The 27,569-nt window shown below is 47.8% G+C and overlaps 1 protein-coding gene across 2 annotated transcripts in view; it reads right to left on the bottom strand.

Annotated features, from left to right (window-relative positions):
* LOC106572283 (methyl-CpG-binding domain protein 2) overlaps positions 1–27,569 on the bottom strand; it is a 106,592-nt gene that overhangs the window by 23,413 nt on the left and 55,610 nt on the right. The window contains exons 4-5 of one of the 2 annotated variants that reach the window (XM_045694079.2): positions 14,043–14,133; positions 13,638–13,815 (exon numbers count right to left, since the gene is read on the bottom strand). In XM_045694079.2, the coding sequence (XP_045550035.1) occupies positions 13,638–13,815; positions 14,043–14,133 (269 nt within the window). The remainder of the gene's footprint in view (positions 1–13,637; positions 13,816–14,042; positions 14,134–27,569) is intronic. The other variant, XM_045694080.2, reaches the window with a different exon arrangement.

The following is a 27,569-nucleotide window of genomic DNA, read 5'->3' as shown; positions in this document are numbered from 1 at the left end:
AGAGAGAGGACTGGGTTAGGGATGAACAGAGAGAGGACTGGGTTAGGGATGATCAGAGAGAGGACTGGGTTAGGGATGAACAGAGAGAGGACTGGGTTAGGGATGAACAGAGAGAGGACTGGGTTAGGGATGATCAGAGAGAGGACTGGGTTAGGGATGAACACAGAGAGGACTGGGTTAGGGATGTATGACTGCTGTGTGCCTGCATGTCCTCACTCCACCCTCTTAACAGTACCCCAACAAATGGCAATTCTTCTGCTGGTATTGTTTTTTTATTATCAGATAACGAAACGAGATCAAGCCGATCTAATAATGGGATTATGTTAATTTTTTACTGGATTAGAACGCAGCGGGGGGTGAAACAAATCCTATCTCTCCTCACAGCGAAAGATGTATGTGGTGACGTCAGTCTTGTTCTGTCTTTTTGTCATTCTGTGTGGTGACAAGAGGGACGAGGGAGGAGAAAAGAGGAAGAAGTGATCCATTCCACTCCTCTTATAACCCAGAGAGAGCTTGTCATCTGAGCTTTAATGCGTTTCCCAGTTGATAATGCCTGAATGCACTGGGACAGGCAGCGAGAGAGAGAGAGAGAGAGAGAGAGGATGATACACACGTGAACACACACACACACACACACACACACACACACACACACACACACACACACACACACACACACACACACACACACACACACGCACACACACACGCACGCACACGCACACACACACTTCAGACGGTTTGGCCTTCTGTTGTGCCATACATGTGTATACACTGCCATCTAGAGGCTGAACTGAAGAAACGCAATAGTTCTTATTGGCATATTTGTATTTTTTTGTTTGTTTTTATTTAACCAGGTAACCTAGTTGAGAACAAGTCCTTTATTTAACCAGGTAACCTAGTTGAGAACAAGTCCTTTATTTAACCAGGTAACCTAGTTGAGAACAAGTCCTTTATTTAACCAGGTAACCTAGTTGAGAACAAGTCCTTTATTAAACCAGGTAACCTAGTTGAGAACAAGTCCTTTATTTAACCAGGTAACCTAGTTGAGAACAAGTTCTCTTTAACAACTGCGACCTGGCCAAGATAAAGCAAAGCAGTGCGACACAAACAACAACACAGAGTTACACATGGGATAAACAAACGGAAAAAACAATAACACAGTAGAAAAAAAAAAAAGTTTATATACAGTGTGTGCAAATGGCGTGAGGAGGTAAGGCAATAAATAGGCCATAGTAGTGAAGTAATTACAATTTAGCAAATTAACACTGAGGGAGTAGTGCACTATGTAGCATGGAGGGAGTAGTGCACTATGTAAGGAATAGGCTGCCACTTGGGACGCATTGGAATAGGCGTTATACTGCAGGGTGTTCCATGCCTCATAGTTCTAGCAGATATGACTTCCTGTCAGGCCCCTATAGATGATGCCAGAGGAAATGGAGTCTCTCGGTCTCTCTCTCTCTCTCTCTCTCTCTCACTCTCTCTCTCTCTCGGTCTCGCTCTCTCTCTCTCTCGGTCTCGCTCTCTCTCTCTCTCGGTCTCTCTCTCGGTCTCTCTCTCTCTCTCTCGGTCTCTCTCTCTCTCTCGGTCTCTCTCTCTCTCGGTGTCTCTCTCGGTGTCTCTCTCTCTCGGTGTCTCTCTCTCTCGGTGTCTCTCTCTCTCGGTGTCTCTCTCTCTCTCTCTCTCTCTCTAGAATGTTCCAACAGGAACAGGAAGCCATCAGTCAGACCATCAATATTTCTACTAGGGATGCACGATATAAAAATCGGCAAACATATCGGAATCGGCCGATATTAGATAAAAAAATGTCAGCATCGGCCCGATGTCTAGTTTAACGCTGACGTGCATACCTATATAACGTAAGTCAGAAGTTTACATACACCTTAGCCTAATATATTTAAACTCAGTTTTTCACAATTCCTGACATTTAATCCAAGTAAAAATGCCCTGTCTTAGGTCAGTTAGGATCACCACTTCAGAATAATAGTAGAGAGAATGATTTATTTCAGCTTTTATTTCTTTCATCACATTCTCAGTGGGTCAGAAGTTTACATACACTCAATTAGTATTCGGTAGCATTGCCTTTAAATTGTTTAACTTGGGTCAAACGTTTCGGGTAGCCTTCCACAGACTTCCCATATTAAGTTGGTTAAATATTGGCCCATTCCTCCTGATAGAGCTGGTGGAACTGAGTCTATTTTTTATTTCATCAGACCAGAGGACATTTCTCCAAAAAGTACGATCTTTGTCCCCATGTGCAGTTGCAAACCGTAGTCTGGCTTTTTTATGGTGGTTTCGGAGCAGTGGCTTCTTCCTTGCTGAGTGGCATTTCAGGTTATGTCGATATAGGACTTGTTTTACTGTGGATATAGATACTTTTATACCTGTTTCCTCCAGCATCTTCACAAGGTCCTTTGCTGTTGTTCTGGGATTAATTTGCACTTTTCACACCAAGGTACGTTCATCTCTAGGAGACAGAACGTGTCTCCTTCCTGAGCGGTATGACGGCTGCGTGGTCCCATGGTGTTCATACTTGTTTGTACAGATGAACGTGGTACCTTCAGGGATTTGGAAATTGCTCCCAATGATGAACCAGACTTGTGGAGGTTTTTTTCTGAGGTCTTGGCTGATTTCTTTTGATTTTCCCATGATGTCAAGCAAAGAGGCACTACGTTTGAAGGCAGGCCTTGAAATACATCCACAGGTACACCTCCAATTGACTCAAATGATATCAATGAGCCTATCAGAAGCTTCTAAAGCCATGACATCATTTCATGGAATTTTCCAAGCTGTTTAAAGGCACAGTCAACTTAGTGTATGTAAACTTCTGACCCACTGGAATTGTGATACAGTGAATTATAAGTGAAATAATCTGTCTGTAAGCAATTGTTGGAAAAATTACTTGTGTCATGCACAAAGTAGATGTCCTAACCGACTTGCCAGAACTATAGTTTGTTAACAAGAAATCTGTGGAGTGGTTGAAAAACTAGTTTTAATGACTCCAACATAAGTGTATGTAAACTTCAGACTTCAACTGTAGGTAGATGACGTAATGACGGCATGTAAAATACAGCGCTACACTGAACAAAAGCAGAAAAACACTAAGCGCACACTTCCAACAACTAAACAAGTTCAAGTCAAGCAGTCATTTGAAAGAGTAAGAACATTTCAGCGAGACAATTAACACGAAATCCATTAACGCCAAGATAATGTAAAAGGAAACACTTTAGTAAATGAGGGATAAAGAGTTTATTGAAATTAGTTGCTTCCACACAGGTGTGGTTCCTGAGTTAATTAAGCAATTAACATCCCATCATGATTAGAGTCGTGTAAAATATGTCCAGATGCCCCTTATTTAGGCGACCATGGCTAGAAGAAGAGATCTCAGTGACTTGGAAAGAGGGGTCTCAAAGGAGCACGGGGGGGGGGTTTATAGGGAGCACAGGGGGTCTATAGGGAGCACAGGGGGTCTATAGGGAGCACAGGGGGTCTATAGGGAGCACGGGGGGTCTCCAAAGGAGCACGGGGGGTCTTCAAAGGAGCACAGGGGGTCTCAAAGGAGCACAGGGGGGTCTATAGGGAGCACAGGGGGGTCTATAGGGAGCACAGGGGGGTCTATAGGGAGCACGGGGGTCTATAGGGAGTACGGGGGTCTATAGGGAGCACGGGGGGTCTATAGGGAGCACGGGGGGTCTATAGGGAGCACAGGGGGGTCTATAGGGAGCACAGGGGGGTCTATAGGGAGCACAGGGGGGTCTATAGGGAGCCCAGGGGGTCTATAGGGAGCACAGGGGGGTCTATAGGGAGCCCAGGGGGTCTATAGGGAGCACAGGGGGTCTCAAAGGAGCACAGGGAGTCTATAGGGAGCACAGGAGGTCTTCAAAGGAGCACAGGGGGTCTATAGGGAGCACCGGGGGGTCTATAGAGAGCACAGGGGGTCTATAGGGAGCACAGGGGGGTCTATAGGGAGCACAGGGGGTCTCAAAGGAGCACGGGGGGTCTTCAAAGGAGCACAGGGGGTCTCAAAGGAGCACAGGGGGTCTATAGGGAGCACAGGGGGGTCTATAGGGAGCACAGGGGGGTCTATAGGGAGCACAGGGGGTCTATAGGGAGTACAGGGGTCTATAGGGAGCACGGGGGGTCTATAGGGAGCCCCTGTGCTCCCTATAGACCCCCTGTGCTCCCTATAGACCCCCTGTGCTCCCTATAAACCCCCCCCCCGTGCTCCTTTGAGACCCCTCTTTCCAAGTCACTGAGATCTCTTCTTCTAGCCATGGTCGCCTAAATAAGGGGCATCTGGACATATTTTACACGACTCTAATCATGATGGGATGTTAATTGATCATATTACTCCAGTGTTAGCCTCCCTACACTGGCTTCCTGTTAAGGCAAGGGCTGATTTCAAGGTTTTACTGCTAACCTACAAAGCATTACATGGGCTTGCTCCTACCTATCTTTCCGATTTGGTCCTGCCGTACATACCTACACGTACGCTACGGTCACAAGACGCAGGCCTCCTAATTGTCCCTAGAATTTCTAAGCAAACGGCTGGAGGTAGGGCTTTCTCCTATAGAGCTCCATTTTTATGGAATGGTCTGCCTACCAATGTGAGAGACGCAGACTCAGTCTCAACCTTTAAGTCTTTACTGAAGACTTATCTCTTCAGTAGGTCCTATGATTAAGTATAGTCTGGCCCAGGAGTGTGAAGGTGAACGGAAAGGCTGGAGCAACGAACCGCCCTTGCTGTCTCTGCCTTGCCGGTTCCCCTCTTTCCACTGGGATTCTCTGCCTCTAACCCTTTTACAGAGGCTGAGTCACTGGCCTACTGGTGTTCTTCCATGCCGTCCATGGGAGGGGTGCGTCACTTGAGTGGGTTGAGTCACTGACGTGGTCTTCCTGTCTGGGTTGGCGCCCCCCCCCCCCCCCCCTTGGGTTGTGCCATGGCGGAGATCGTTGTGGGCTATACTCGGCCTTGTCTTAGGACGGTAAGTTGGTGGTTGGAGACATCCCTCTAGTGGTGTGGGGGCTGTGCTTTGGCAAAGTGGGTGGGGTTATATCCTGCCTGTTTGGCCCTGTCCGGGGGTATCATCGGATGGGGCCACAGTGTCTTCTGATCCCTCCTGTCTCAGCCTCCAGTATTTATGCTGCAGTAGTTTATGTGTCGGGGGGCTAGGGTCAGTCTGTTACATCTGGAGTATTTCTCTTGTCTTATCCGGTGTCCTGTGTGTATTTAAATATGCTCTCTCTAATTCTCTCTTTCTCTCTTTCTGTCTTTCTCTCGGAGGACCTGAGCCCTAGGACCATGCCTCAGGACTACCTGGTATGATGACTCCTTGCTGTCCCCAGTCCACCTGGCCGTGCTGCTGCTCCAGTTTCAACTGTTCTGCCTGCGGCTATGGAACCCTGACCTGTTCACCGGACGTGCTTGTTGCACCCTCGACAACTACTATGATTATTATTATTTGACCATGCTGGTCATTTATGAACATTTTAACATTTTAACATTTTGACCATGTTCTGTTTTAATATCCACCCTGCACAGCCAGAAGAGGACTGGCCACCCCTCATAGCCTGGTTCCTCTCTAGGTTTCTTCCTAGGTTTTTGGCCTTTCTAGGGAGTTTTTCCTAGGGAGTTTTTCCTAGCCACCGTGCTTCTTTCACATGCTTTGCTTGCTGTTTGGGGTTTTAGGCTGGGTTTCTGTACAGCACTTTGAGAATATCAGCTGATGTACGAAGGGCTATATAAAAATAAATTTGATTTGATTTGATTTGATATAGGGAGCACAGGGGGGTCTATAGGGAGCACAGGGGGTCTATAGGGAGCACAGGGGGGTCTATAGGGAGCCCAGGGGGTCTATAGGGAGCCCAGGGGGTCTATAGGGAGCACAGGGGTCTATAGGGAGAACAGGGGTCTATAGGGAGCACAGGGGGTCTATAGGGAGCACAGGGGGTCTATAGGGAGCACAGGGTGTCTCAAAGGAGCACAGGGAGTCTATAGGGAGCACAGGGAGTCTATAGGGAGCACAGGGAGTCTATAGGGAGCACAGGGGGTCTTCAAAGGAGCACAGGGGGTCTATAGGGAGCACCAGGGGGTCTATAGGGAGCACAGGGGGTCTATAGGGAGCACAGGGGGTCTATAGGGAGCACAGGGGGTCTATAGGGAGCACAGGGGGGTCTATAGGGAGCACAGGGGGGTTTATAGGGAGCACAGGGGGGTTTATAGGAGCACGGGGGGTCTCAAAGGAGCACGGGGGGTCTTCAAAGGAGCACAGGGGGTCTCAAAGGAGCACAGGGGGTCTATAGGGAGCACAGGGGGGGTCTATAGGGAGCACAGGGGGTCTATAGGGAGCACAGGGGGTCTATAGGGAGCACAGGGGGTCTATAGGGAGCACAGGGGGTCTATAGGGAGCACAGGGGGGTCTATAGGGAGCACAGGGGGGTCTATAGGGAGCACAGGGGGTCTATAGGGAGCACGGGGGGGTCTATAGGGAGGACAGGGGTCTATAGGGAGCACAGGGGTCTATAGGGAGCACAGGGGGTCTATAGGGAGCACAGGGGGTCTATAGGGAGCACAGGGGGGTCTATAGGGAGCACAGGGCTTGCTTGCTAGCCTAGCTGGACTAGCTGGGTAATTAAAGCTAGCTAGCTAACTTTACAGTTCTGTATTAAACTCTGAAAGACATCAGTTAAATCCTACAGAGCTATCGCTTGGTATACACACTGTCAATCAATTTAGCTTATGCCATGGTAGTCACTGCTAGACTGGTAACGTTAGCTACCTTTAGCAGAGTAAACATGTTGGTTCAATCAGTCTTTGACTGACGTTAGCCAACGTAAACTAGCTAATGTTATTCTGATTTAGTATCTCCATTTGGTAACCATCTCTTCTACCCTTGTCTCAGCTGGCTAACAATCTTGCTGCTAATTTAGTGACGCTAGTTATCCAAAAGCAAGCTGACAATATTATAATGTCCATGTTAGGTATGCTTAGCTAGCCAGTATAATATATATCAATGCAATTTGTAGGGTGTTTAAATTGTGTATTGTTGTGTATTTTGTTTTAGGTAGTACAGAATCTGATTCCATCCAACCCCTAGCTCTGCACAAGGTGAAGGTAAGTTGGCCAAGCTGTGTTGTGGGGTTACCGGACGTGAGAGGTAGCCTGAGGACTACAGAGTACCTCACAGACCGTGTCATACATTTAGTCTACCCCTCTTATCTCTTTGTTAAAACTCAGTGCCCCGCTGAAAAATACCCCCAAAAGCATTTTGGGTAGTCGAGCATGAGGGAGTGGCCACACCTTGCGGTTACGGAGCGCAACAAGATGGTGGGCCAGAAACCAGCTGGAGACACTGAAATGTATAAAATTCAAGACTAACAACATTAATGACCTCATTCTTCTCTCGGTAGATTCTCAAAACACAATACAAAGATGTCTACAAACATCCCCTTCTACTATCTACTATTGACAACAATGATCTGTCAGTCAATGGGCTGGGGAAGGTTTGCAGACAGTGCTTTGAGACGAGGACGAGGGAGGGGGTTTAGTTGTGCAGGGTTGTGCTTAGTCAGTAAATGTATTGTTGTTTATGAGAGCGATTGAGGGGCCATGTCCTCTCATTGTCCCTGAACAATACGCTAGCCGGTCCCATTCGGTTTCCCTACGTCCCTTCCACAAACAGTGTAAAACGATTAGACCTCAACCCATGTCTTTCCAGGAGACGTAGCAACAAACAGTTGGTGGTTAAGAAGCCCTACACCACTTTTGGGAAGAGTCTTATCAAAGCTGGCTGTTCACCACAGACAGGACAAGCCCATCGTCGGCTTCCCCAGGCCATCAGGCCAAACACACATACTGTGTATGTGACCAATAACATCTGATAAATATGTGTCTGTGATCAATAAAATGTCATTTGATTTGATTAACTTTATTAAGGTAATATGAAAAGAACAAAGCAGTGCTCTGGCACTCCAACTGAGTACGACAGTTCAACTTGAGGTGAGGAAGAATGTTTCAGGCCTACCAGAGTTACAATAACAATATAATGCTCATCTTTATAAAAACATATTCTGATGGAAAATTTACGAATTAGACGCCTGTACACCTACATCTGTATAGTAGTAGTAGTAGTAGCCATCTGACCAGGATACATGTCTCCTCTCTTCCTGTATCTGTATAGCAGTAGTAGTAGTAGCCATCTGACCAGGATACATGTCTCCTCTCTTCCTGTGTATATAGTAGTAGTAGTAGTAGCCATCTGACCAGGATACATGTCTCCTCTCTTCCTGTATTTGTATAGTAGTAGTAGTAGCCATCTGACCAGGATACATGTCTCCTCTTTTCCTGTATATATAGCAGTAGTAGTAGCCATCTGACCAGGATACAGGTCTCCTCTCTTCCTGTATATATAGTAGTAGTAGTAGTAGCCATCTGACCAGGATACATGTCTCCTCTCTTCCTGTATATATAGTAGTAGTAGTAGCCATCTGACCAGGATACATGTCTCCTCTCTTCCTGTATATATAGTAGTAGTAGTAGCCATCTGACCAGGATACATGTCTCCTCTCTTCCTGTATATATAGTAGTAGTAGTAGTAGCCATCTGACCAGGATAAAGAACATGTCTCCTCTCTTCCTGTATATATAGTAGTAGTAGCCATCTGACCAGGATACATGTCTCCTCTCTTCCTGTATATATAGTAGTAGTAGTAGTAGCCATCTGACCAGGATACATGTCTCCTCTCTTCCTTCCTGTATATATAGTAGTAGTAGTAGCCATCTGACCAGGATAAAGAACGTCTCCTCTCTTCCTGTATATATAGCAGTAGTAGTAGCCATCTGACCAGGATAAAGAACATGTCTCCTCTCTTCCTGTATATATAGTAGTAGTAGTAGCCATCTGACCAGGATAAAGAACATGTCTCCTCTCTTCCTGTATATATAGTAGTAGTAGTAGCCATCTGACCAGGATAAAGAACATGTCTCCTCTCTTCCTGTATATATAGTAGTAGTAGCCATCTGACCAGGATACATGTCTCCTCTCTTCCTGTATATATAGTAGTAGTAGCCATCTGACCAGGATAAAGAACATGTCTCCTCTCTTCCTGTATATATAGCAGTAGTAGTAGCCATCTGACCAGGATAAAGAACATGTCTCCTCTCTTCCTGTATATATATAGTAGTAGTAGCCATCTGACCAGGATAAAGAACATGTCTCCTCTCTTCCTGTATATATAGTAGTAGTAGTAGCCATCTGACCAGGATAAAGAACATGTCTCCTCTCTTCCTGTATATATAGTAGTAGTAGTAGCCATCTGACCAGGATAAAGAACATGTCTCCTCTCTTCCTGTATATATAGCAGTAGTAGTAGTAGCCATCTGACCAGGATAAAGAACATGTCTCCTCTCTTCCTGTATATATAGTAGTAGTAGTAGCCATCTGACCAGGATAAAGAACATGTCTCCTCTCTTCCTGTATATATAGTAGTAGTAGCCATCTGACCAGGATAAAGAACATGTCTCCTCTCTTCCTGTATATATAGCAGTAGTAGTAGCCATCTGACCAGGATAAAGAACGTCTCCTCTCTTCCTGTATATATAGTAGTAGTAGTAGCCATCTGACCAGGATAAAGAACATGTCTCCTCTCTTCCTGTATATATAGTAGTAGTAGTAGCCATCTGACCAGGATACATGTCTCCTCTCTTCCTGTATATATAGTAGTAGTAGCCATCTGACCAGGATAAAGAACATGTCTCCTCTCTTCCTGTATATATAGTAGTAGTAGTAGCCATCTGACCAGGATAAAGAACATGTCTCCTCTCTTCCTGTATATATAGTAGTAGTAGTAGCCATCTGACCAGGATAAAGAACATGTCTCCTCTCTTCCTGTATATATAGCAGTAGTAGTAGCCATCTGACCAGGATAAAGAACATGTCTCCTCTCTTCCTGTATATATAGTAGTAGTAGCCATCTGACCAGGATAAAGAACATGTCTCCTCTCTTCCTGTATATATAGTAGTAGTAGTAGCCATCTGACCAGGATAAAGAACATGTTTCCTCTCTTCCTGTATATATAGTAGTAGTAGTAGCCATCTGACCAGGATAAAGAACATGTCTCCTCTCTTCCTGTATATATAGTAGTAGTAGTAGCCATCTGACCAGGATACATGTCTCCTCTCTTCCTGTATATATAGTAGTAGTAGTAGCCATCTGACCAGGATACATGTCTCCTCTCTTCCTGTATATATAGTAGTAGTAGTAGCCATCTGACCAGGATAAAGAACATGTCTCCTCTCTTCCTGTATATATAGTAGTAGTAGTAGCCATCTGACCAGGATACATGTCTCCTCTCTTCCTGTATATATAGTAGTAGTAGCCATCTGACCAGGATAAAGAACGTCTCCTCTCTTCCTGTATATATAGCAGTAGTAGTAGCCATCTGACCAGGATACATGTCTCCTCTCTTCCTGTATATATAGTAGTAGTAGTAGCCATCTGACCAGGATAAAGAACATGTCTCCTCTCTTCCTGTATATATAGTAGTAGTAGTAGCCATCTGACCAGGATACATGTCTCCTCTCTTCCTGTATATATAGTAGTAGTAGCCATCTGACCAGGATAAAGAACATGTCTCCTCTCTTCCTGTATATATAGTAGTAGTAGTAGCCATCTGACCAGGATACATGTCTCCTCTCTTCCTGTATATATAGCAGTAGTAGTAGCCATCTGACCAGGATAAAGAACATGTCTCCTCTCTTCCTGTATATATAGTAGTAGTAGTAGCCATCTGACCAGGATAAAGAACATGTCTCCTCTCTTCCTGTATATATAGTAGTAGTAGTAGCCATCTGACCAGGATAAAGAACATGTCTCCTCTCTTCCTGTATATATAGCAGTAGTAGTAGCCATCTGACCAGGATAAAGAACATGTCTCCTCTCTTCCTGTATATATAGTAGTAGTAGCCATCTGACCAGGATAAAGAACATGTCTCCTCTCTTCCTGTATATATAGTAGTAGTAGTAGCCATCTGACCAGGATACATGTCTCCTCTCTTCCTGTATATATAGTAGTAGTAGTAGCCATCTGACCAGGATACATGTCTCCTCTCTTCCTGTATATATAGTAGTAGTAGTAGCCATCTGACCAGGATACATGTCTCCTCTCTTCCTGTATATATAGTAGTAGTAGTAGCCATCTGACCAGGATAAAGAACATGTCTCCTCTCTTCCTGTATATATAGTAGTAGTAGTAGCCATCTGACCAGGATACATGTCTCCTCTCTTCCTGTATATATAGTAGTAGTAGCCATCTGACCAGGATAAAGAACGTCTCCTCTCTTCCTGTATATATAGCAGTAGTAGTAGCCATCTGACCAGGATACATGTCTCCTCTCTTCCTGTATATATAGTAGTAGTAGTAGCCATCTGACCAGGATAAAGAACATGTCTCCTCTCTTCCTGTATATATAGTAGTAGTAGTAGCCATCTGACCAGGATACATGTCTCCTCTCTTCCTGTATATATAGTAGTAGTAGCCATCTGACCAGGATAAAGAACATGTCTCCTCTCTTCCTGTATATATAGTAGTAGTAGCCATCTGACCAGGATAAAGAACATGTCTCCTCTCTTCCTGTATATATAGTAGTAGTAGTAGCCATCTGACCAGGATAAAGAACATGTCTCCTCTCTTCCTGTATATATAGTAGTAGTAGTAGCCATCTGACCAGGATAAAGAACATGTCTCCTCTCTTCCTGTATATATAGTAGTAGTAGTAGCCATCTGACCAGGATACATGTCTCCTCTCTTCCTGTATATGTATTAAATCCTATATCAGTGGACTCCTCGGCCTCCAGGCCTGAATGCAGGCTTTGCCCTGATGTATTAAACGCTCAACTCTCCAACAGCTGAACCGTGAGGTGGACAATTATAATGTTTTAGTGAAGTAAAAACCAATGAAAAAATTAAAAAGGCTATAAAGTTTTGAATATGCTACACATCAAAACACAACAAATAGTTTTTGTTGTAATTTGTTACAGGAAGTTTTTATGGACACTGATGGAGCTGACCGGAGGTTTCTTTCTCTCTCGGGTCTGTTTGGGTCATTTCAGAACGGGTCTGTTTGGGCCATTTCAGAACGGGTCTGTTTGGGTCATTTCAGAACGGGTCTGTTTGGGTCATTTCAGAACAGGTCTGTTTGGGTCATTTCAGAACGGGTCTGTTTGGGTCATTTCAGAACAGGTCTGTTTGGGTCATTTCAGAACGGGTCTGTTTGGGTCATTTCAGAACGGGTCTGACGGTCCTCGGGTCTGTTTGGGTCATTTCAGAACGGGTCTGTTTGGGTCATTTCAGAACGGGTCTGTTTGGGCCATTTCAGAACGGGTCTGTTTGGGTCATTTCAGAACGGGTCTGTTTGGGCCATTTCAGAACGGGTCTGTTTGGGTCATTTCAGAACGGGTCTGTTTGGGCCATTTCAGAACGGGTCTGTTTGGGTCATTTCAGAACGGGTCTGTTTGGGCCATTTCAGAACAGGTCTGTTTGGGTCATTTCAGAACGGGTCTGTTTGGGTCATTTCAGAACGGGTCTGACGGTCCTCGGGTCTGTTTGGGTCATTTCAGAACGGGTCTGTTTGGGTAATTTCAGAACGGGTCTGTTTGGGTAATTTCAGAACGGGTCTGTTTGGGTCATTTCAGAACGGTCCAACTTTCTGGACACGTGAAGACCTCTAGTGCACAGTTATGTATGGACACATGGTGAGAAGAATAACACTACTGGTCCACAGTAGAAATGGGAGATAATACTGCCTGAGAAATAGTACTGCCTGAGAAGTAGTACTGCCTTGGAAATAGTACTGCCTGAGAAATAGTACTGCCTGGGAAATAGTACTGCCTGGGAAATAGTACTGCCTGGGAAATAGTACTGCCTGGGAAATAGTACTGCCTGGGAAATAGTACTGCCTGGGAAATAGTACTGCCTGGGAAACAGTACTGCCTGGGAAATAGTACTGCCTGGGAAATAGTAGTTCCTGGGAAATAGTACTGCCTGGGAAATAGTACTGCCTGGGAAATAGTACTTCCTGAGAAATAGTACTGCCTGGGAAATAGTACTGCCTGAGAAATAGTACTGCCTGGGAAATAGTACTGCCTGGGAAATAGTACTGCCTGGGAAATAGTAGTTCCTGGGAAATAGTACTGCCTGGGAAATAGTACTGCCTGGGAAATAGTACTGCCTGGGAAATAGTACTGCCTGGGAAATAGTACTGCCTGGGAAATAGTAGTTCCTGGGAAATAGTACTGCCTGGGAAATAGTACTGCCTGGGAAATAGTACTGCCTGGGAAATAGTACTGCCTGGGAAATAGGACTTCCTGGGAAATAGTACTTCCTGGGAAATAGTACTGCCTGGGAAGGAAGTACACAGGTGGCATCACTTTGTTGAGCGACTTGAGAGCACATTGACATACCGTACATCTACCTGCTGTGTGTGTGTGTGTGTGTGTGTGTGTGTGTGTGTGTGTGTGTGTGTGTGTGTGTGTGTGTGTGTGTGTGTGAGTGAGTCAGTCTCTCTCTCTCTCTCACACTTCACTGTGTATCCTGGTCGGTGACACAGACAGACACGCTCACAAAGGCACGCGTCTTACCGGATGTCCTGGTCTGTGACTATGAAGGCTTTACAGAGGGGCTGCGACGTGTTGAGCCAGATAGCCGGGTTCTTCTCTGCAGCCGAGGTCGTCTGGCCCGTGATGGGGGAGGAGCTCATGTGGAGGGCGCTGGCGATGGCCGAGAGGAGCGTCTCGTCTGACGTGTCCGGACCCAAACCTGGTAGAGGAACAACACGACCACAGGAACAAAACCAAACTCCTTTTCAGGTCAGACAGTCTCACATACCTCATTGTTTTACTTTAATGTGTTCTACATATAACTAATAATAGATCAAATACCATTTATAAATTGTAAGATAATAAGGTTATATAAAACTGTAACATGAATAATAACTTATTATTAACATCAGAGACAAACAGAGAGACTGGAGGCTGGGCTCCTACTTGTTAAACCTTTGGGAAGCTCCATGGTCCTGAGGACCTCTTCTGTTATGTCTGACGCCCTCAGGCCTTTCAACCGCTTCTCCCAGAACAGCTGCAAACACAACAGACAGGTGATGAGATGAGGAGAGGAGGAGAGGAAACAGAGGGGTGATGAGATGAGGAGAGGAAACAGAGGGGTGATGAGATGAGGAGAGGAAACAGAGGGGTGATGAGATGAGGAGAGGAGGAGAGGAAACAGAGGGGTGATGAGATGAGGAGAGGAGGAGAGGAAACAGAGGGGTGATGAGAAAAGGAAAGGAGGAGAGGAAACAGAGGGGTGATGAGAAAAGGAAAGGAGGAGAGGAGGAGAGGAAACAGAGGGATGATGAGATGAGGAGAGGAGGAGAGGAAACAGAGGGATGATGAGATGAGGAGAGGAAACAGAGGGGTGATGAGATGAGGAGAGGAGGAGAGGAAACAGAGGGGTGATGAGATGAGGAGAGGAGGAGAGGAAACAGAGCGGTGATGAGATGAGGAGAGGAGGAGAGGAAACAGAGGGGTGATGAGATGAGGAGAGGAGGAGAGGAAACAGAGGGGTGATGAGAAAAGGAAAGGAGGAGAGGAAACAGAGGGGTGATGAGAAAAGGAAAGGAGGAGAGGAAACAGAGGGTGATGAGATGAGGAGAGGAGGAGAGGAGGAGAGGAAACAGAGGGGTGATGAGATGAGGAGAGGAGGAGAGGAAACAGAGGGGTGATGAGATGAGGAGATGAGGAGAGGAAACAGAGGGATGATGAGAAAAGGAAAGGAGGAGAGGAAACAGAGGGTGATGAGATGAGGAGAGGAGGAGAGGAAACAGAGCGGTGATGAGATGAGGAGATGAGGAGAGGAAACAGAGCGGTGATGAGAAAAGGAAAGGAGGAGAGGAAACAGAGGGATGATGAGAAAAGGAAAGGAGGAGAGGAAACAGAGGGATGATGAGAAAAGGAAAGGAGGAGAGGAAACAGAGGGTGATGAGATGAGGAGAGGAGGAGAGGAGGAGAGGAAACAGAGGGGTGATGAGATGAGGAGAGGAGGAAACAGAGGGGTGATGAGATGAGGAGAGGAGGAGAGGAAACAGAGGGGTGATGAGATGAGGAGAGGAGGAGAGGAGGAGAGGAAACAGAGGGGTGATGAGATGAGGAGAGGAGGAAACAGAGGGGTGATGAGATGAGGAGAGGAGGAGAGGAAACAGAGGGGTGATGAGAGGAGGAGAGGAGGAGAGGAAACAGAGGGGTGATGAGATGAGGAGAGGAGGAGAGGAAACAGAGGGGTGATGAGATGAGGAGAGGAGGAAACAGAGGGGTGATGAGATGAGGAGAGGAGGAGAGGAAACAGAGGGGTGATGAGAGGAGGAGAGGAGGAGAGGAAACAGAGCGGTGATGAGATGAGGAGAGGAGGAGAGGAAACAGAGGGGTGATGAGATGAGGAGAGGAGGAGAGGAAACAGAGGGGTGATGAGAGGAGGAGAGGAGGAGAGGAAACAGAGCGGTGATGAGATGAGGAAAGGAAACAGAGGGGTGATGAGATGAGGAAAGGAAACAGAGGGATGGAACAGCTAGGTGAGGAGCAGAGGAGGACCCAGGACTCCCAGAAAACAGGACGTGGTATTTATCCAATTAGAGATAATTCAGGTTTGGGGTATAAATCCTAGCACAGCAACAACAACAAGTGTTCAAGAGAGAATAAATAGCAAGACACGAAGGCCTTCAAAGCGAGACGAGATAACCGACCGAATGATGACACAAAGAGACACTCAGCCACATCAGCGTGGCTGGCGGCGGCAGTGGGCAGCTGGGGAGATTGGCATGGCTGGCATGGCAGGGGATGGCTCCACTTCATTAGGCCATGATGGCAGCAGACCAACAACCCATCGCCCATCTTCCTTGCTTAGTCCTAAACTAATACTCTCTCCAGGTTAGAGTGGAACTGCAGCATCTTCCTCACTTCAATACAAATCTATTCCTCTTTTCTCCACCGTCTTCAAAACATTTAGGAGCCAATTCACTCAAATCAAAGTTTATTGGTGCTCGTACACCGATTTGCAGATGTTATCCCTGGTGCAGTGAAATGCTTGTGTTTCTACCTCCAACAGTACAGTGATAATACCTAACAATACAAAACAATACTCACATAATCCAGAAGTAAAAATAAAGAAGTTAAGAAATATCAGAGTCCAGAATATAAATATAGAAATATAGGATGGTGTGTATAGACAGTAGTTATATAGGATGGTGTGTATAGACAGTAGTTATATAGGATGGTGTGTATAGACAGTAGTTATATAGGATGGTGTGTATAGACAGTATAGACAGTAGTTATATAGGATGATGTGTATAGACAGTAGTTATATAGGATGGTGTGTATAGACAGTAGTTATATAGGATGGTGTGTATAGACAGTAGTTATATAGGATGGTGTGTATAGACAGTAGTTATATAGGATGGTGTGTATAGACAGTATAGACAGTAGTTATATAGGATGGTGTGTAAAGACAGTATAGACAGTAGTTATATAGGATGGTGTGTATAGACAGTTTAGACAGTAGTTATATAGGATGGTGTGTATAGACAGTAGTTATATAGGATGGTGTGTATAGACAGTAGTTATATAGGATGAGCCTTGACTAGAATACAGTCTATAGTGTATAAAGTGGGTAAAACATTATGTAAACATTATTAAAGTGACCAGTGTTCAATGGCTATGTACATAGGGCATCCGGGTACAGTACTGGGCGGAGGCTGGCTAGTAACAGTGACTAAGGTTCAGGGTAGAGTACTGGGTGGTAGCCAGCTAGAAACAGTGACTAAGATTTAGGGCAGAGTACTGGGTGGTAGCAGGCTAGAAACAGTGACTAAGATTCAGGGTAGAGTACTGGGTGGTAGCCAGCTAGTAACAGTGACTAAGGTTCAGGGTAGAGTACCGGGTGGTAGCCGGCTGGTAACAGGTTCAGGCTAGAGTACTGGGTGGTAGCCAGCTAGTAACAGGTTCAGGGTAGAGTACCGGGTGGTAGCCAGCTAGTAACAGGTTCAGGGTAGAGTACCGGGTGGTAGCCGGCTAGTAACAGGTTCAGGGTAGAGTACTGGGTGGTAGCCAGCTAGTAACAGGTTCAGGGTAGAGTACCGGGTGGTAGCCAGCTAGTAACAGTGACTAAGGTTCAGGGTAGAGTACTGGGTGGTAGCCGGCTAGTAACATGTTCAGGGTAGAGTACCGGGTGGTAGCCAGCTAGTAACAGGTTCAGGGTAGAGTACTGGGTGGTAGCCAGCTAGTAACAGGTTCAGGGTAGAGTACTGGGTGGTAGCCAGCTAGTAACAGGTTCAGGGTAGAGTTCTGGGTGGTAGCCAGCTAGTAACAGGTTCAGGGTAGAGTACCGGGTGGTAGCCAGCTAGTAACAGGTTCAGGGTAAAGTACCGGGTGGTAGCCAGCTAGTAACAGGTTCAGGGTAGAGTACCGGGTGGTAGCCGGCTAGTAACAGGTTCAGGGTAGAGTACCGGGTGGTAGCCGGCTAGTAACAGGTTCAGGGTAGAGTACTGGGTGGTAGCCAGCTAATAACAGGTTCAGGGTAGAGTACTGGGTGGTAGCCGGTTAGTAACAGGTTCAGGGTAGAGTACTGGGTGGTAGCCAGCTAGTAACAGGTTCAGGGTAGAGTACTGGGTGGTAGCCGGCTAGAAACAGGTTCAGGGTAGAGTACTGGGTGGTAGCCAGCTAGTAACGGGTTCAGGGTAGAGTACCGGGTGGTAGCTGGCTAGAAACAGGTTCAGGGTAGAGTACTGGGTGGTAGCCAGCTAGTAACAGGTTCAGGGTAGAGTACCGGGTGGTAGCCAGCTAGTAACAGGTTCAGGGTAGAGTACCGGGTGGTAGCCAGCTAGTAACAGGTTCAGGGTAGAGTACCGGGTGGTAGCCAGCTAGTAACAGGTTCAGGGTAGAGTACTGGGTGTTAGCCAGCTAGTAACAGGTTCAGGGTAGAGTACCGGGTGGTAGCCAGCTAGTAACAGGTTCAGGGTAGAGTACTGGGTGGTAGCCAGCTAGTAACAGTGACTAAGGTTCAGGGTAGAGTACTGGGTGGTAGCTGGCTAGTAACAGTGACTAAGGTTCAGGGTAGAGTTCTGGGTGGTAGCCAGCTAGTAACAGGTTCAGGGTAGAGTACCGGGTGGTAGCCAGCTAGTAACAGGTTCAGGGTAAAGTACCGGGTGGTAGCCAGCTAGTAACAGGTTCAGGGTAGAGTACCGGGTGGTAGCCAGCTAGTAACAGGTTCAGGGTAGAGTACTGGGTGGTAGCTGGCTAGTAACAGTGACTAAGGTTCAGGGTAGAGTTCTGGGTGGTAGCCAGCTAGTAACAGGTTCAGGGTAGAGTACTGGGTGGTAGCTGGCTAGTAACAGTGACTAAGGTTCAGGGTAGAGTACTGGGTGGTAGCTGGCTAGTAACAGTGACTAAGGTTCAGGGTAGAGTACCGGGTGGTAGCCAGCTAGAAACAGTGACTAAGGTTCAGGGTAGAGGCCAACTTGTGGTGACTGATTAACAGTCAGAAATAGGCCTATTCAGCGAAAGCTAGCTATCTCTGAGAGCGTTAAAGGGAGGGGCCTAGCTATCTCTGAGAGCGTTAAAGGGAGGGGCCTAGCTATCTCTGAGAGCGTTAAAGGGAGGGGCCTAGCTATCTCTAAGAGCGTTAAAGGGAGGGGCCTAGCTATCTCTGAGAGCGTTAAAGGGAGGGGCCTAGCTATCTCTGAGAGCGTTAAAGGGAGGGGCCTAGCTATCTCTGAGAGCGTTAAAGGGAGGGGCCTAGCTATCTCTGAGAGCATTAAAGGGAGTGGCCTAGCTATCTCTGAGAGCGTTAAAGGGAGGGGCCTAGCTATCTCTAAGAGCGTTAAAGGGAGGGGCCTAGCTATCTCTGAGAGCATTAAAGGGAGGGGCCTAGCTATCTCTGAGAGTGTTAAAGGGAGGGGCCTAGCTATCTCTGAGAGCGTTAAAGGGAGGGGCCTAGCTATCTCTAAGAGCGTTAAAGGGAGGGGCCTAGCTATCTCTAAGAGCATTAAAGGGAGGGGCCTAGCTATCTCTAAGAGCGCTAAAGGGAGGGGCCTAGCTATCTCTAAGAGCGTTAAAGGGAGGGGCCTAGCTATCTCTAAGAGCGTTAAAGGGAGGGGCCTAGCTATTTCTAAGAGCGTTAAAGGGAGGGGCCTAGCTATTTCTAAGAGCGTTAAAAGGAGGGGCCTAGCTATCTCTAAGAGCATTAAAGGGAGGGGCCTAGCTATCTCTAAGAGCGCTAAAGGGAGGGGCCTAGCTATCTCTAAGAGCGTTAAAGGGAGGGGCCTAGCTATCTCTAAGAGCGTTAAAGGGAGGGGCCTAGCTATTTCTAAGAGCGTTAAAGGGAGGGGCCTAGTTATCTCTGAGAGCATTAAAGGGAGGGGCCTAGCTATCTTTATAGGGATCCGCTACACTACAGCCCATCGATGTCAATGGACACTACCTGACATGATGACTCCTTGCTGTCCCCAGTCCACCTGGTCATGCTGCTGCTCCACTTTCAACTGTTCTGCCTGCGGCTATGGAACCCTGACCTGTTCACCGGACGTGCTACCTGTCCCAGACCTGCTGTTTTCAACTCTCTAGAGACAGCAGGAGCGGTTGAGATACTCTCAATGATCGGCTATGAAAAGCCAACTGACATTTACTCTTGAGGTGCTGACTTGTTGCACCCTCGACAACTGTGATTGTTATTATTTGACCATGCTGGTCAATTATGAACATTTGAACATCTTGGCCATGTTCTGTTGTAATCTCCACCCGGCACAGCCAGAAGAGGACTGGCCACCCCTCATAGCCTGGTTCCTCTCTAGGTTTCTTCCTAGGTTTTGGCCTTTCTAGGGAGTTTTTCTAGCCACCGTGCTTCTACACCTGCATTGCTTGCTGTTTGAGGTTTTAGGCTGGGTTTCTGTACAGCACTTTGAGATATCAGCTGATGTAAGAAGGGCTATATAAATACATTTGATTTGAAATTTGATTTGAATGGGGGCCTGTTCAGCCCACCTTTTCCTGTAGTCCACGATCAGCTCCTTTGTCTTGCTCACATTGAGGGAGAGGTTGTTGTCCTGGCACCACACCGCCAGTCCTCTGACCTCCTCCCTATAGGCTGTCTCATCATTGTCGGTGATCAGGCCTACCCACTGTTGTGTCGTCAGCAAACTTAACGATGGTGTTGGAGTCGTGCCTGGCCACGCAGTCATGGGTGAACAGGGAGTACAGGAGGGGGCTGAGCACGCACCCCTGAAGGGCCCCAGTGTTGAGGATCAGCGTGGCAGATGTGTTGTTGCCTACCCTCACCACCTGGGGGCGGCCAGTCAGGAAGTCCAGGATCCAGTTACAGAGGGAGGTGTTTAGTCCCAGGATCCTTAGCTTAGTGATGAGCTTTGTGGGCACTATGGTGTTGAACGCTGAGCTGTAGTCAATGAACAGAATTCTCACATAGGTGTTCCTTTTGTCCAGGTGGGAAAGGGCAGTGTGGAGTGTGATTGAGATTGCATCATCTGTGGATCTGTTGGGGCGGCATCCAAATTGTAGTGGGTCTAGGGTTTCCGGCATGATGGTGTTGATGTGAGCCATGACCAGCCTTTCAAAGCACTTCATGGCTACATACGTGCTACGGGGCGGTAATCACTTAGGCAGGTTACCTTCCCTATCTTGGGCACAGGGACTATGGTGATCTGCTTGAAACATGTAAGTATTACAGACTCGGTCAGGGAGAGGTTGAAAATATCAGTGAAGACACTTGCCAGTTGGTTCGCGCATTCTTTGAGTACACGTCCTGGTGATCCGTCTGGCCCCACGGCTTTGTGAATGTTGACCTGTTTAAAAGTCTTGCTCACATCGGCTAGAGAGAGCGTTATCACACAGTCATCCGGAACAGCTGGTGCTCTCATACATGCTTCAGTGTTGCTTGCCTCGAAGCGAGCATAAAAGGCATTTAGCTCGTCTGGTAGGCTTGTGTCACTGGGCAGCTCGCGTCTGGGTTTCCCTTTGGAGTCCGTAATAGTTTTCAAGCCCTGCCACATCCGACGCGCATCAGAACCAATGTAGTAGGACTCAATCTAGTAGGGATTCAATCTGTTTGATCGTTTGTCTGAGGGCATAGTGGGATTTCTTATAAGCATCTAGTGGGCATCTAGTATTTGACATCCCTTAACATCAGGGTTAAGTATGTGATGTGTATTTATGTGTATGCCAGTAACAGCAGCAGCAGATGAAAGAGCAGCCAAGGAATCTCTTTCTCTCTGGCCTTGAAGCATGAAACACACAGAGAATCTCACTGCAGATAGACAGCTGATAGGTACTCATCACGGTGGAAGGCCGTTCCGTCTCTTGCTAGAACAAAAGCGGTACTTGCTGCGTGCAGAACCGGTAGCGACGAAACCTTCCGTTTCTACTTGTAGAATTGTAATACACGTCAGTGTCCAACAACTTGACTTTGAGCCAATCAGAGAGCCCAAAACCCACCCCACGTGGGGGAGCCAACACAAAAGAAAAGTAAAAATTGTTTATTCTCTCAGTACATCCATGGATGAGCTTGTCACACTTCACATGCAATGTAAGCTATGGGATGGTAGCTAGCTGAGTGCACCGACACAATGCACACAACACTGAATACATCCTCCAAGCTAGCTAACCACTGTAGCTAGTATTTACATTATAATGACATCACAATGGATTAGCTAGTTTCCATTAAACAGTTGCCTGTGATAGCTACCGATGTTAGTGCAGTGTCCTTAGCTAGCTAGATAGCTATATTGTGCTAGCTATCGTTAGCTAAATAGTTAAACGTTTTGGCTATGGGCTGAGCACTTGCAGTATGGGATTATGGAGAGTGAATTTGATGGTTTCTTCATCATGTTGCTAGGTAGTTATTTAGCTGTGACCAACTGGTTAGTATTAACAACGGCTTTCTACAAAATAGCAATATTAGCGCAGATAGCTTGAATCTGGACCATAAGCAATATGCACAGATATGCATTGCAAAACAATGTTCAGAGGTGCTAAGTACTGCACGGCAGGCAAACGTTTGACAATCCTACCGGTGTGTCTGAGCTTTAGTGAAAAGTAAGGGGGAGGGGTCTTTCTAAAGCGCTGGATCAAAACGTTAGCTGCTTGATAAGGTCAGTGATCCAAAGTTCATCCCTTATTCCAGGGGAGAGGAGGGGGGAGGTCTTCATGGAAGCCATCACTATGGGTAGGAGGAGAGAGAGTGAGGGAGAGGAGGAGGAGGGGTAGAGAGGTGATGAGGAAGGGGAGGGAGATGAGGAGGGGGGGGGGAGTGAGAGGAGGAGGGGTAGAGAGGTGATGAGGAAGGGGAGGGAGATGAGGAGGGGGGGAGTGAGAGGAGGAGGGGTAGAGAGGTGATGAGGAAGGGGAGGGAGATGAGGAGGGGGGGGAGTGAGAGGAGGAGGGGTAGAGAGGTGATGAGGAAGGGGAGGGAGATGAGGAGGGGGGGGAGTGAGAGGAGGAGGGGTAGAGAGGTGAGGACGAAGGGTAGAGAGGTATAGGAAGGGGAGGGAGAGGAGGAGGGGTAGAGAGGTAAGGACGAAGGGTAGAGAGGTAAAGGAAGGGGAGGGAGAGGAGGAGGGGTAGAGAGGTGAGGACGAAGGGTAGAGAGGTAAAGGAAGGGGAGGGAGAGGAGGAGGGGTAGAGAGGTGAGGAGGAGGGGTAGAGAGGTAAAGGAAGGGGAGGGAGAGGAGGAGGGGTAGAGAGGTGAGGAGGAGGGGTAGAGAGGTAAAGGAAGGGGAGGGAGAGGAGGAGGGGTAGGAAGGTAAAGGAAGGGGAGGGAGAGGAGGAGGGGTAGAGAGGTGAGGAGGAAGGGTAGAGAGGTAAAGGAAGGGGAGGGAGAGGAGGAGGGGTAGAGAGGTAAGGACGAAGGGTAGAGAGGTAAAGGAAGGGGAGGGAGAGGAGGAGGGGTAGAGAGGTAAAGGAAGGGTAGAGAGGTGAGGAGGAGGGGTAGAGAGGTGAGGAGGAAGGGTAGAGAGGTGAGGAGGAGGGGTAGAGAGGTAAAGGAAGGGGAGGGAGAGGAGGAGGGGTAGAGAGGTAAAGGAAGGGTAGAGAGGTGAGGAGGAGGGGTAGAGAGGTGAGGAGGAGGGGTAGAGAGGTGAGGAGGAGGGGTAGAGAGGTAAGGGGAGGGAGAGGAGGAGGGGTAGAGAGGTGAGGAGGAGGGGGAGGAGATCATTAGGGAAGATATCAGTGGGAGATAAAAATGTCCAAATCCTAAATTCATTCCTCCTCCTCATTTCCATGTATAAATGTGTGATCACTCCATTTTCTCCACAGCCTCATTAGGCTGCACATCTTAAAGTCACATTATCTGCCAGCCAAGCAGTGGCTAAATGTCCCTCACTGTCCACAGACCACAGACACAGCAGCAGGTATAACAGCATAATCTAATCTCGACTGGCGCAGCGGTCTAAGGAACTGCATCTCAGTGCTAGAGGCGTCACTACAGACCCTGGTTCAGCGGTCTAAGGCACTGCATCTCAGTGCTAGAGGTGTCACTACAGACACCCTGGTTCAGCGGTCTAAGCCTCTGCATCTCAGTGCTGGAGGCGTCACTACAGACCCTGGTTCAGCGGTCTAAGGCACTGCATCTCAGTGCTAGAGGCGTCACTACAGACCCTGGTTCAGCGGTCTAAGACACTGCATCTCAGTGCTGGAGGCGTCACTACAGACCCTGGTTCAGTGGTCTAAGGCACTGCATCTCAGTGCTAGAGGCGTCACTACAGACCCTGGTTCAACGGTCTAAGGCTCTGCATCTCAGTGCTAGAGGAGTCACTACAGACCCTGGTTCAGTGGTCTAAGGCACTGCATCTCAGTGCTAGAGGCGTCACTACAGACCCTGGTTCAGCGGTCTAAGGCACTGCATCTCAGTGCAAGAGGCGTCACTACAGACCCTGGTTCAGCGGTCTAAGGCACTGCATCTCAGTGCTAGAGGCGTCACTACAGACCCTGGTTCAGCGGTCTAAGGCACTGCATCTCAGTGCTAGAGGCGACACCCTGGTTTGATTCCAGGCTGAATCACAACAGGCCGTGATTGGGAGTCCCATAAGGGCGGCGCAAAATTGGCCCAGCGTCGTCCGGGTTTGGCCGGGGTAGGCCGTCATTGTAAATAAGAATTTATTCTAAACTGACTTTCCTAGTTAAAAAAAAAAAGGTTAAATCATTTTTTTTTAAAGACACAACAGCTAGCCTAAACGTCCCTCACTGTTCTCAGACCACAGACCCTACAGCTAGCCTAAACGTCCCTCACTGTCCTCAGACCACAGCTAGCCTAAACGTCCCTCACTGTCCTCACACCACAGATAGAGCGGTAGGTACTCTGTAGTCTGTTGTCTGTGAAACAGACACTCTGTAGAGAGCCTGAAGTGTTGTCATGGTAAGGGCATGGTGGTGATACTAGTTAAAACAGACCAAACCTGTTACTGGATGGTGTTGTGCTGGGACTAGACAGTGGTGATACTAGTTAAAACAGACCAAATCTGTTACTGAATGGTGTTGTGCTGGGACTAGACAGTGGTGATACTAGTTAAAACAGACCAAACCTGTTACTGAATGGTGTTGTGCTGGGACTAGACAGTGGTGATACTAGTTAAAACAGACCAAACCTGTTACTGAATGGTGTTGTGCTGGGACTAGACAGTGATGTGCCACCTGTCCCAGACCTGCTGTCCCAGACCTGCTGGAACCCTGACCTGTTCACCGGACGTGCTACCTGTCCCAGACCTGCTGTCCCAGACCTGCTGGAACCCTGACCTGTTCACCGGACGTGCTACCTGTCCCAGACCTGCTGTCCCAGACCTGCTGGAACCCTGACCTGTTCACCGGACGTGCTACCTGTCCCAGACCTGCTGTTTTCAACTCTCTAGAGACAGCAGGAGCGGTAGAGATACTCTCAAAGATCGGCTATGAAAAGCCAACTGACACTTACTCTTGTGTTACCGACTTGTTGCACCCTCGACAACTACTATGATTATTATTATCTGACCATGCTGGTCATTAATGAACATTTGAACATCAAGGCCATGTGCTGTTATAATCTCCACCCGGCACAGCCAGAAATGGACTGGCCACCCCTCATAGCCTGGTTCCTCTCTAGGTTTCTTCCTAGGTTTTGGCCATTCTAGGGAGTTTACACCTGCATTGGTTGCTGTTTAGGGTTTTAGGCTGGGTTTCTTTACAGCACTTTGAGATATCAGCTGATGTAAGAAGGGCTTTATAAATACATTTGATTTGATTTGGCGATACTAGTTAAAACAGCCCAAGACCAAAAGGTTCAAACCTAACAACAACAAACCCTGCTTTGCTGCGGATTCTAGACATTCAGGCACTGCATTATGGGTTAGGGGAAAATAGGATTTTGAATGGGAATCAATTGTTGGTCCCTAAAAAGTTCTCACAAGTATAGTAAGACATAGCCTAGACAGAATGATCTCCCCGGCAACAAGGAGATGGGGTGGGTGTCATGGGAACAGAAGTTGCTGAGTAGGCAGATTGTCCCAATGACACAGAAGCAGCCTATTGGTGGGAGAGAGAGAGAATTACCTCATACATTACATTAACCCTCCTCATGACTGGCTGGCTGGCTGGCTGGCTGGCTGACTGACTTGCTGACTGACTGGCTGGCTGGCTGACTAAGTGACTGGCTGGCTGGCTGGCTGGCTGGCTGACTGACTGACTGGCTGACTAAGTGACTGGCTGGCTGACTGGCTGGCTGACTGACTGACTAAGTGACTGGCTGGCTGGCTGGCTGGCTGACTGACTGGCTGGCTGACTGACTGGCTGACTAAGTGACTGGCTGGCTGGCTGGCTGGCTGGCTGGCTGACTGACTGGCTGACTAAGTGACTGGCTGGCTGACTGGCTGGCTGGCTGGCTGACTAAGTGACTGGCTGGCTGGCTGACTGACTAAGTGACTGGCTGGCTGGCTGGCTGGCTGGCTGGCTGGCTGGCTGACTGACTAAGTGACTGGCTGGCTGGCTGGCTGGCTGGCTGGCTGGCTGACTAAGTGAATGGCTGACTAACTGACTAAGTGACTGGCTGGCTGACTGATTAACTGGCTGACTAACTAACTGGCTGGCTGGCTGACTAACTGGCTGGCTGGCCAACTAACTGGCTGGCTGGCTGACTAACTGGCTGGCTGGCTGACTGACTGACTGGCTGAATGGCTGCCTAGCTGGCTGGCATTAATTTGGTGAGGCATCATCATGTTATTGATAATACAAGCACCCACGCACTAACACACACACACACACACACACACACACACACACACACACACACACACACACACACACACACACACAACTCAGAACATCCACCCACACATCTGGATACAGGAACACCAAAACACCCGCTATAGATCGCAGTACAAAAGAGCAGCACTCGCACAAAAACATCCACCTGCACATCATTTACACCCACACTAACTGATTCACAGCTCTCTGTGCTGTACAGGTTAGACTGGGCCTCGTGGTCTGTCATTACTCAGGGTAGACTGGGCCTAGTGGTCTGTCATTACTCAGGTTAGACTGGGCCTAGTGGTCTGTCATTACTCAGGTTAGACTGGGCCTAGTGGTCTGTCATCCTGCTACTCAGGTTAGACTGGGCCTAGTGGTCTGTCATTACTCAGGTTAGACTGGGCCTAGTGGTCTGTCATTACTCAGGTTAGACTGGGCCTAGTGGTCTGTCATTACTCAGGGTAGACTGGGCCTAGTGGTCTGTCATTACTCAGGGTAGACTGGGCCTAGTGGTCTGTCTTTACTCAGGTTAGACTGGGCCTAGTGGTCTGTCTTTACTCAGGGTAGACTGGGCCTAGTGGTCTGTCATCCTGCTACTCAGGTTAGACTGGGCCTAGTGGTCTGTCTTTACTCAGGTTAGACTGGGCCTAGTGGTCTGTCTTTACTCAGGGTAGACTGGGCCTAGTGGTCTGTCATTACTCAGGTTAGACTGGGCCTAGTGGTCTGTCATTACTCAGGGTAGACTGGGCCTAGTGGTCTGTCTTTACTCAGGGTAGACTGGGCCTAGTGGTCTGTCTTTACTCAGGGTAGACTGGGCCTAGTGGTCTGTCTTTACTCAGGGTAGACTGGGCCTAGTGGTCTGTCTTTACTCAGGGTAGACTGGGCCTAGTGGTCTGTCATTACTCAGGTTAGACTGGGCCTAGTGGTCTGTCATTACTCAGGTTAGACTGGGCCTAGTGGTCTGTCATTACTCAGGGTAGACTGGGCCTAGTGGTCTGTCTTTACTCAGGTTAGACTGGGCCTAGTGGTCTGTCTTTACTCAGGTTAGACTGGGCCTAGTGGTCTGTCATTACTCAGGGTAGACTGGGCCTAGTGGTCTGTCATTACTCAGGGTAGACTGGGCCTAGTGGTCTGTCATCATGTTACTCAGGGTAGACTGGGCCTAGTGGTCTGTCATCATGTTACTCAGGGTAGACTGGGCCTAGTGGTCTGTCATCCTGTGACTCAGGGTAGACTGGGCCTAGTGGT

The sequence above is a fragment of the Salmo salar genome, chromosome 01, assembly GCF_965601325.2.
Source record: "Salmo salar chromosome 01, fSalSal1, whole genome shotgun sequence".
In the NCBI taxonomy this organism is placed as follows: Eukaryota; Metazoa; Chordata; class Actinopteri; order Salmoniformes; family Salmonidae; genus Salmo; species Salmo salar.
The sequence above is the reverse complement of the archived record's forward strand: the minus strand, read 5'-3'. Positions and strand labels throughout refer to the sequence as shown.